We start from the raw sequence: 11,715 nt of genomic DNA on the forward strand, positions 1-11,715 counted from the left end.
TATAACAATTTCCCTTGAATTTCAGCGTAATAATGGGACAATGACAATAATCATGTTTTAGTAATTTATTTGTATTCATTTGTCTAGACGGTAGAGTATTTGTTAAATCATATCTTTCTACCATCACTATTATTACATTCATTTACATTTTGCTGATAGCAGGATATGCGGCACACATATCCGATTACGCATTCCAGTGTTAAAAAACAGAAATGGTAAATTCATCTACATCATACATCTTGACTGCTCAGTGTAATCATTTTCAGTGTAGTAATTAGTCCAGTAATATGATTGGTCGATGCGCAAGTGTAGTAATTAGTCCAGTAATATGATTGGTCGATGCGCACATCTAGACACTTTGGCCGACGAATCCCACAATATGCCAGTACCTCAATATGTTTTTTGTGTGGTTTCATAATATATTTGTTTATGAATAGTTTTGAATATATTATATATTATAAGTCCAATAATGTCCAACAATTAGTTTCGAAAATACCAGATGAGTTTTCTAAAAAGACACACATTCCTTGATCGCATTATAGTAAACTGACGAGAATTATATATGGAATATGTTTCGTTGATTAGCTTACACTTGCTATCTATTCGTTATGCAAGTGAAATCAAAGGTGGATATCTCACCCATGCCATTGGTTTAATTATAGCGTGTATTATAGGTGATACAATTGCGGTTAGTCATATTGTCCTCAGTCTACAACAGCAAATTCATCGACAATGCCTATTGTAAGTGTGAAATTATGTCAGGTTTATACTATGCGTCAATGAACGGCGATCTTTTATGTATTTTACGTATTTTTGCGTAATAGTTTTTGAGTATTCGAGGGATATATTAAATAATCAGGAAATCAACATACTGATCTGCAATATCAAATTAATTAAACTCGCGTAAATGTTTTCCTACAAATAAAAAATACTATATAATTATTATGTTTGGATCATTCATGAGATTATATTTTTGTCAATGTTTTAAAAAATCATATACGTATAAGTACATCAGTGATATGAGCAAATAACACAATCAAAACGTTACACAAAATACTAGTCTACTACAAATAATAACGTAAGCACACAACATACTAATCAAAGTTATGAGGTAAAACACTCTAATCAGATATGTATTCCAGATCCTATAAATCGATCGATTAGTTTGTAACCAGTTTCTCGACGAGTCACGTGGCAATGATGACTGAACAATGCATTATTAGAAAGTGAGACCAAAGAAGGTGAAATAACAAATAGGAATTGATACTTCTCTGGCAAAGTTTATCTTGAGAATTGTGTTCTTGATAATGCAAATCAAAACGTCCAATGATCAGAAAGCTGTAATTATAAAAAAAAAACATCCTATTAGACAATATTTGTTCATAAGTTCAATGATGGTTAGGTACAGCGTCACGTGTTTCTAGCGTCATATTATCCACCATTTCGATAAAGTTTTGGTTGTAGTCAGTCGTATAATAATCACTTCTTGGCTGGTAAATGTATAATAATGCACTTCGGTGAAAACATGGAACCAACCTCGAACGAGATGTAGGAACACATATGTATATTACCTTGTGCCTTTTCACAAATAAATTGGGCTGCCCATATAGTGGATGTGATATCATTCCAAACAGCTGGAGGGGCTCCATCACGAATATCCATTGATAGACAATCCTCGTCACCCTGGCTATTACTAGGTTCACCGTAATTCCACGCATCATATGAGAGAATTGTATGATCAAGACATACCCATGTGCCTTCATTCTATTAAATAGAGCGCATATTTACCGTCATTATAGGTTAATAAAATAAAATTTTGCCAGTATTCTGAATTGTGATTCACGACGGATACACTATTGAATTATATGTTGTATTCGTAAAATGCAATCAATGAATGAAGCAAATGTAATGTACAATACCTCTATGTCAGTACAGCCAAGTAACCACATAGCTAAACCATGCGCATTTAAATAAACTCTTCTAGGATAACATTGTTCGTATAAGTACATGTTCTCAGCAGGCGTATTCGGAACTGCTAAGTAGGCGTTCATGGTATTACAATGTTCAATTGCTTCGGCCCATTTCATCAACACATCACTTGGACTGAACCAGTAGCACGATGACTGGAAATATAACCATTCGGGTGGACACATGCCTGTATTGAATGAATGAACGTGTCATTCATTGCGATATTGTTATACATACAAAAACATTTGATTTATTTGCTGTTAAAACTCAACATAGAGGTGAGCCCATAATCATTAGTTATGTGTCTACAGTTTATGTTCCCGGATTTGTGATGTTATTATATAATGTACCCTGATTCAAATTTGCACAATTGGAATAGAATAAATGTTGTTTTCTTCATATTGCACCGAGCTGTAAATAGCTGTTTTTTTATAAATACAATCACCAACATTGCGCATTACATATCATCATCAATTCGCTTCTATGACACACAAGGTTTTGTAAGTTATATGACATATGACAAGTCGGCACGAGTAGTCAAATTGATTGTCCATCTAAACCGGATCAATAATCTTCTAGCATTTGTTGTAAATAACATACCTATTTGACACTCTTGCCCTGCGAATCCTTCGCTACATTGACACGTGTAAGTTGTAATGCCATTGTTGCAGTCGCCACCATTCTGACAAGGATTTGGATCACAGTGATCGACATCTTCAAAAATAAACAAAAAATACATATAATTATTACGGGGTTCGATAAGATATAGAAGTAGCGTAGAGGCAATAGTGAGGTATTATATTAAATCGTGTAGTAATAAATGTACGTCTAACACTTGATTATAATACATTGCATATCGTGACACAATCATTTTGCACAAATATAGGTGAGCGGTCATACCTATATTTGTTGATAACATCTTCACATTTCGCCAGGGGTTAGGTTTCCATTCATTCGAATGAAGTTATTCTAGGTTGTATATGAGGTAATTCGCTGCGGGTGGCGCATTGTATATCAATATCAATTCAATATCATGCCACATAACGTTTTGCAACTGGAATTATATGATGAAACACTAATGGTCATAAATATGATCGTCCGACCAAGTCGTCTAGTATTTGGTTTAAAAGATAATGACATACCTATTTCACAATCACGCCCTGTGAATCCTTCACTACATTGACACGTGTATGTATTGACGCCATCATTACAAGTGCCATCATTCCGACAAGGACTTGGGTCACAGTCATTCTCGTCTTGGCAGAAATTATTAAACGAAAAGTGGCATAAGTACACTTAATCACACGTTGAATTTATTGATCAACAAAACGTATTATCCATGTATTAAAACATGTCGTGTTATTAAAAAGAATGTATTAACTTAATGGCGATCATATCTAGTGAAATTTGTATATTATATTTATACTTTGCATTACCTTATTTCGTATATGAAAAAAGAAACGTCTTTCAGAAACTTTATGTTATACACAGGGCGTTTTGGAGATGTCACTCCCATATCTGTTTCACAAAAAGGAGCAGTCATATATATATGTTTTTTATCCTATCACGACAAATGTCCCTTTTGTAACAGGGTCTTTATTCACAATTGTTCACTTCTGTACGAATAAACCGAGAGCTGGGTGTGATGTAACGTTCCTGTTGAATCTAAACTGCGTTGTAATAATTATGCAAATGCTAGTAATGTATTTGGGATGTATTTGATTTACATATTACTATTACCTGTTTCACAGTTATTGCCAACAAATCCAGGGGGACAGTTACACATATAGGAGTTATTACCATCTTCACAAAACCCACCATTTTGACAAGGGTTAGTTTCACACATATTCCCGTCTGCAAGAAAACCGACAGCACAGTGGTATATCGTACAAATTACAGAATCATTACTAATTATTAGTATATTTATCTATTATCGTTACCCTGGGCCCAACTAATATTTGTTTACTTCTATACTTCGCACAAGTTTAGCGTCTGAAATCAAACTATGCCAACTTTTGGTAACTGTGAACTTATAAGATAAGCTCTATAAACCGATTTTTATCAGAGGAGTGCGAAACAAAACATTGTCAACAACTTATATAATAAATAAAACTCACCCAGTTCACAGTATGCTCCATCATAACCATCCACACACTCACAGTAATAAAGGTCGTCGAGCTCAATACATATTCCGCCATTGAGACACAAATTACCATTACACATTGGTTGAATTGTTGTGATAACGGGAAAATGTAATTGACCACCTTACAAATCAAAGGTAAATTGTGTATATATATATATATATGCATACGAGTAACACGATTTTAAATATAGGTCAACAGAGGAACCAACATGTCTTGGATAGTGAAAGACCGATTGACTTATACAAAAAGTAACTGAAACGGTATAAAAAGTGGATCTGTAGCAGGTAACACAAGTAAGACTTTCAACATCAGGACAAGTTTTAATTGGTTAGTATACATTATTTATACTTTTATGCTGTACTTATTCACTCATTCACTGCATACCAGTATCACGTGTGAACGGCGCGAGCTTATTAGTGCATACCCTTGTGTCACAATAACAAATCCCGTGAAAAATTTGGGTAGAATCTTGCAAATCATTTTTTTTTGCATTTAGTACATCATAAAATTATAAAAAATATGGTTTACATTTTTTTGGACGCGATCTTGGATTTGTGGCAGCCATTTTTAATTTGACATAACAAAAATACATATTGCTCATTATTTTACATTTCTTTCTCATCTTTCTTTGTAATAATGTATGTTTTTCTACTTCCATACTATGTCAACTTACATTGATGAGATATATCTATAGATGGCAGTGAAAATTCAAAATGGCTGCCAAATTCAAAATGGCGGCCATAGAAATAAAATTTGTGTTAATTGTCTGAAGCTTTCTTGAATATTATGATAATTTTCACTGTAACAAGTTAGATATATATTGTAGTGGTTAAAATAATACTTATTTTTTTATTTCAATTAATAAAGATATAAATCATGGCAGAACCAACAAGAAAGAAACGATGCATAGAGACAAACTTTGAACTGTGTCTTTAATGTCAAACCTCAACAAAGGAGCCCTTAAGAAGCAATCCAAAAGAAAGCAGCTACACCATATTCTTAGACAGAGTATGTCAAAGAGCTGAATACGGTGATGTGGAGTGTATCCCAATTTGGGAGCGTCTCTGTAAAGTGACTGTAGAAACATTGAAGAACAAAGCTGCTGTATGGCATGCCACATGCTATTCATCTATTGCTAACTGCATTCAACTTGAAAGAGCAAGACAGCGCCATGATAAAAGTGTTGCTGCTAAGGATACCTCGCAACTTAAAAGAAAGAGAGGGCGACCAACAGCAGCAAGCATGCAAGCAGGCAGTGCAGGAACATGTACAACAGTGAGATATACACGGTCACATTTACCTATGTTTGATAGAAATAAGTGTTTCTTCTGTCAAAGTCAAATTTTTGGACACCCTCTTCATCAATGCCGTTCTACCAATGTTGGGGCACAAATATCGAAAATCATCACAAACTCAGATATTGCCCAATGGAAGGTGAACTATGATGTCCTGACAGAAAACGATGCTTTGTCAAGAGACATAATGTATCACAAGATTTGCATGACACAACAGTGGAAAAAATACTGTGTTTCAAAGGCAGAAGCCCAGGAACAAGATACAGAAGAAACAGTGGCTTTCTTAGCTGCTGAGATGCAGTTTTATACTCAGTTGAATGACAGCATTTCCTTTGGGGCATATATCCCAATCACTGAAGGCATGGCAGATTATAGTGAAATCATGAAGGAACACAGTGTAGCTAGCATAACAATAACAAGGAACATGCTCAAAGAAAAAATTAAAAGAAACATTGAGAATGTAGAATTCACACATCCAAAAGTTAAGTCTAGGCCGACATTGATTCACTCAAAAGCAGCACAAGCTGAAGCAGTAGATGCCGCAGCATACAAGAATGGCATTGAAGAGGTGCAAGTTATATTTCCATGTGCACAAATTGTGCGCAGGACCATCGAACAAGCCAAGACATGAACATTTAGTGGTTCACTAGCAGCAGCAAATGGACCGTATGAACTTGACATATTTCTGAGATGGATAATACAGGGACATACTGTATCCCAGACAGTATTAAGTGCTAATATGATTCACCGTAGTTGCAACACCCTAGCACAACAGATAAAACAAGCATACAAATCAAAGAGACAGATTGCATATAAACCACCCATAAGTCACCCATGGCTGGATTTCGCAGCAGAACTGAAACCCCTCAACAGGAATGTCCCTGCATTGTTACCATGCAACAAGAAGTGAAAAAATGGTTGATATTCTAGTACATGCTGGGGTTGGAACCTCATACAAATCTACATTAGGACATGTATCACAGACTGCAGGTGAAGTACAGGCAAACATGAATGACAACAAAGGTGTCTATGTACCTCCTGGTTTGAGTAAGGGCAAAAGTATTGATGCGGCTATCGGCAATATCGATGCAAAGGTAAATACCCCAGATGGTAAAAACTCCTTTCATGCACTCGCAGCAACTGTATTTCAGAAAGGAGCTCAACAAGGAGTAACTGTTGAACCCATAGTTGGACCACTACAGCTGGGTACGAAATCTTCAACTATGAAGTTGAAGAATGTATCTTTAACTGGTGTAGAGTTATTGTCATGTAATATTATCGGGGCACCTAAACCCAAAGCAAGCCCTCATTATCCTAAATTTCAAGTTTTCCAACATCTCGATAAGCCACTGGAGTCACAACATTGTATCACTGCTTGGTTGCTGGCACGATACTTCTGTAGGCAAAAATGTATCAGTACTGACACAGTGATCATGGAACAACCATCCGCCACTGAAGAAACTACAGTTGTAACACAGTCATGTATCAGTACAGACACACATACTAATGAGCAGGCATCCACCAGCAAAGCTACCCAAGGTGTATTTAATATACATGAGTTGGACATGCCCTCTTTACCAACACAGCCAAGTATCAGTGCAGAAACACAGACCATGGAACACCCAGACGGCAATAAAGCAACTACAGCAGTAACACAGTCAAATGTCAGTGGAGATACTGGCCTCCAGATCATGGAGCAGGAAGCCACGCAGGAAGCTACCTCAGCAAAACAATGTATACCTGTGTGGGCTGCTTACAACTCTGTAATCAATGCAGATTCAATATCAGATAATCAGAAAACACCTGACCAGGTACATGCTATACCTCTTATTAATGCACCAGCCCATGAATGGTCGACTTTGATTACCTCACTCTTACAGCTACACGAATTGAATGAGCTTGTCAGAAGTAATGTTTCCCATAAACCACTGTGTGTTTAGCTTGATATGGAATTATACAAAACAGTTATTAAACTTGCCTACCTGGATCCAACTCAATATTCAAATAAATGGATCGAGTCGCCAAGTCATTTTCATACAGTCTTGTGTGCATTGCGATGCCTTGGTCAAACAGTTGAAAGTAGTGGACTAGATGATGCATGGGTTCAGGCAGACATGTACAGCACTGTCACGGTCATGCAGATTATGAATAGTATACACTACAACCGAGCCATAGAATGTCATCAGGTGACCTTACAAGTAATGAATGACCTTTTGCTTGAAGCTATTTTTCAGAAAAACCCAGGTGCTTGTGCAGCATTACAGGATAGTTTACATAACCTATTGCGTGCAAGAAGCAGAAGAATGTACCCCAAGCTCATCAAAATCTGATATCTACAATTTCAGCATCCAATTTTTGTCCCTGTGAAGACAAACCCAGTAGCATTTACAGCTATTGGAGTGGACCAAGCGCAGGAATATGTCAACAAAGGTAACAAAGGTGATGGAGGAGTATCTAGAATAACCACAAACCCTGAAGCTCTACTTAGGTATTGCCTAAGTGCTCCTGAATTAACAAGACTATCCACTGAGTTGGAGAACATGTTAGAAGTGACAAAATTTACAAGAACTTCACAACACCAAATGACAAACACTAAATTAAACCGACAAGAGAAGTATATACATGACCTAACAAAAGTGCTATCAAACTCCAATCCATTCAGAGTGGGTGATTCAGATGATGGAACTGAACTTAAGTTGTTCAATTTGATGACAAAAGTCATACTTCCTGACAATGTAGCAGAAAACATACTTGGAACAGAATCTTGTGGAGAAAGGGCTTATAGATTGTTTGTTGAAGAACGGATTTGTGGAAATAAAAATCTGTGGGAAAATATGAGCAAGGTAAAAGTTCTTGGGTGGAGTGCTGGTTGTAAGCCATTAAAAACCAACACAGCAATGGAACAGACAAGTCTACGGGCATCCAACTCACTCATGGCACGTCTTCTAGTAATTGCGAGGTCCTCAAGAGAACTTGACATGAAAGAAGTAAATGGAACATACGAGTTATCCACCACCAATCCGCAGTTAATGACAGGTGATGGTAGACTACATCCATGTCAAGACAAAGCAGAACTCATGCACCAGTTGGAGCGTTTAGTAGCGGAACCAATAGCAAATTCAGTATCTAATAGCACAAGTACAGAGATTCCTGACCAGACATGTATTCTGTTTGATGCAATGGCAGTAGTTCAGGAACTGGTGGTTTTTAAATCGGTCATCAAGAACTGTAATGACCTTGCCAAACAGTTTGTTAAAGTTATAGATAGGAAGTCGCAAGGATATATATGCACATACGTTGTATTTGATGACTACAGTGTTCAGTCTTCTCTGAAAGCTGCAATCAGAAAGCTTCACACAAAAGGAAAGTCGCAACAGCAGCCATGTTACAAAGTAGAAGACACAACTCCTATAAAAGATTATGGCACTTTTCTCAGTAGTACTAAAACAAAGGACCAGATAACCTTGTACCTTGCCGAAAAGGTGACAGAGCACTGCAATTCATTAGTTACTTCGGTAACACGTCAAGGTGTCCATTCAAATCAGCAACAATTAGATATTGTAGAGATCCAGAGCACTCAGGAAGAGGCAGACACCTTACTTATACTGTATGCTGCCGAGGTTCATAGCTCTGGGTTAAATGTTCACATCTAATCCTCAGATACGGATGTGATGGTTTTAGCAATATCTACACAGCCTAGCCTGGGTTCAGAAGCATCATTGATCATAAGAACAGGTGAAAAACGTCATCTTGTAAAACTAGAGCCTATCTACAATGCTCTTGGGAGATGCAAAGTAGCAGCATTGAGAGGTCTACATGCAATCAGTGGTTGTGACACAACTGGTCACATTCATGGCAAAAGCAAAAATACATGGTGGAATGCCTTCCTTACAGCTAGTGACAATGTCATGAACCCAGTGAAATGGTACTTAAAGGATGTGAAGAGCTTGTGTGTCAGCTGTATAAAACAAAGAAGTCCACACATACACAGGCAAAGGATGCAAGATGGTCTCACTTTCTGGCACTGAAGGTTAATCAGGGGACTGAAAAACTTCCACCAACATAAGATGCCATTCATGAACATACACGAAGAGCACACCTGCAATGTAGGATTTGGCAGCAGGTTCTTGTTGCTAAACCACAGAAACTTGAAGACACTGCGCTAGGTTGGTCACGTGAGCCAAATAACGAACTGATCCCAGTCTTGTCAAGACTTCCTCCAGCACCAGAATCACAAGTTCAGTTAGTCAAATGTGGCTGCAATAAAGGACAATGTCGTGGACGCTGCACGTGTAGACAGAACGATGTCGATTGCACTGAAATGTGCATGTGTGAAGCCAACTATGAAAAGTGTAAAAACATTACACAAGTAACACATGACTCTGACTCAGAATTTGCTTCAGAGACAGAAGAAGATTGACTAAATAAAGTAATATCATTACACAGCCATATACTTCTTATACTGTTGTATGAAATAGTAACATATTTATATTATTATGTTGTAATTCCAAAAGTACGTTCATTTCTAATTTGGCAGCCATCTTGAATTATATTAAAAAAAAATCAGTGATATAACAAAAATTGGCATGCTTTAGAAAAAGATCTATACAAAGTTATATTAAAGACAAAACATGTGAAATAACTGTAATGTACTATTTCAAGATGGCTGACACTGTAACAAAATGGCTGAATTGCAATAACGTTTGTATGTAATTTCATGATATAGCAAGTGATTTTAGTATGGTTGAAGTCAAGTGGTTTTACTAAGGTAGACAAAAACCTATTAACATACTTACCTGAAATGGTCTATGATGGTTGCAATAGTATCATGCCTGGATATGGAAGCCATATTGAATTTTTACGGTCATTTTGAATTAAGCAGCCATCTTGATTTTTTTCTCATGTGCATTAACCAAGAATTCACACAGAATTGAGAAACATGGATTATTAGAAAGTAATATGGAAATCAAATACGAAATATTGAGGAAAATATGGTTTTCGGGTGACATATTTCAAGATGGCCGCCAACATACCAAGATGGCCGCCAAAAAATGTAAACCATATTTTTTTTAAATGTTGCTATGTACTTAGTAAAATAAAATTGGTTTACAAGATTCTACCAAACATCTTTACAAAAATACACAAGGGTATGCACTATATGCACTATCTCTACGTATCAGTGATGCAACAACAAATTGTGCAATAGATTTAGAACTAGATGCCTGAACTGAAAGCGTATTGTGAACAGCATACACACACACACACAATAATAGTTGACATGGAAACCGTGACATTGCATAACCCCAATTCTAAAACAAGATTCGCAATTTTGTAGACTTATGACTTATTTTAGTAACAATTTTTAATTGGTTTCAAAAAATAGCTGTTCACACGTCGATTGCGGTTTATACAAGTGTTATTAACGGAATATTTGTTGGGAGTTCATGCTTTTTACAAGTTATGGTATAACGATCAAATATGGTGTTGTAGTTTTCTTTTATTTGCAGCAACAATGTACACAAAATCTGTCTATTTGCAGTCAAACAAAGTGTAAGAATGATATAGAAACACACCGTAGCTGATTTTCGCCGAGTATTATAAACAAATAAATCAGCTGGCATAGTATAATCGAATACTCATATAAACACTCATCATCCAGTGTAGTACGGTTCGATTCACCTTCATCTAAACACTGGGGTCTATTTAGGAATTTCGTTTGGCCAGGCGTTAGTGTTGCCCTTCACATTTAATTGGCAACAATGGCACAAAAATGACACACGCATATACTGAGAAATAAGTCACGCAGAAAAACAATCAAGTTCCTACATTACCTATACAGAGACTTATTTTTTGAAACCAAAATATTTTTGTGTATATAGTTTCCGACCGTGTTTTTGACAAAAGTAGTCTTAACACAGTGGAATTATTGGTGTAAACGAAAAACAATATAAATACGCGAATATAACAGCTCCATTCATAATATTAAATGTAATACCTATTTGCTGGTCAGCAGACTGAGTTCCTGTACCATTGGTTCCAGTTATTCCATTTATAGCCGCACCGAGAGTTCCTGTTGCAACAATTCCAGCGATGCCAAGCGATACCATTGTAACAGCAATACGTAGTTTCTTTCTCAATGATACCTTCTTTTCCTTGATCAGAATGTAACAAGAAAAAATTAGAAATCAGTTTTGTTGTTCATAATGAAGAACATACATGCCAGATAATATAAAATATTTACCGTTTGCAGCGACCCATCGTCGATTTCAATAGGATTTACTCTTCTCATGGTTGTGGGGTTCATATTA

At 36.5% G+C, this 11,715-nt stretch overlaps 1 protein-coding gene across 1 annotated transcript; it reads right to left on the bottom strand.

Annotated features, from left to right (window-relative positions):
• LOC102805110 (uncharacterized) lies at window positions 1-11,715 on the bottom strand. The gene is made up of 9 exons (XM_085503575.1): window positions 11,649-11,715; window positions 11,403-11,559; window positions 4,086-4,232; window positions 3,709-3,822; window positions 3,111-3,224; window positions 2,569-2,682; window positions 1,920-2,155; window positions 1,572-1,764; window positions 1-1,338 (listed from the first exon to the last, which is right to left on the bottom strand). Exons 1-9 carry the CDS (start codon window positions 11,709-11,711, stop codon window positions 1,331-1,333), a joined length of 1,146 nt encoding a protein of 381 aa, XP_085359701.1. The 5' UTR covers window positions 11,712-11,715; the 3' UTR covers window positions 1-1,330.

The sequence above is a fragment of the Saccoglossus kowalevskii genome, chromosome 9 (genome assembly GCF_978046115.1).
Source record: "Saccoglossus kowalevskii chromosome 9, keSacKowa6.1, whole genome shotgun sequence".
Lineage (NCBI taxonomy): Eukaryota > Metazoa > Hemichordata > Enteropneusta > Harrimaniidae > Saccoglossus > Saccoglossus kowalevskii.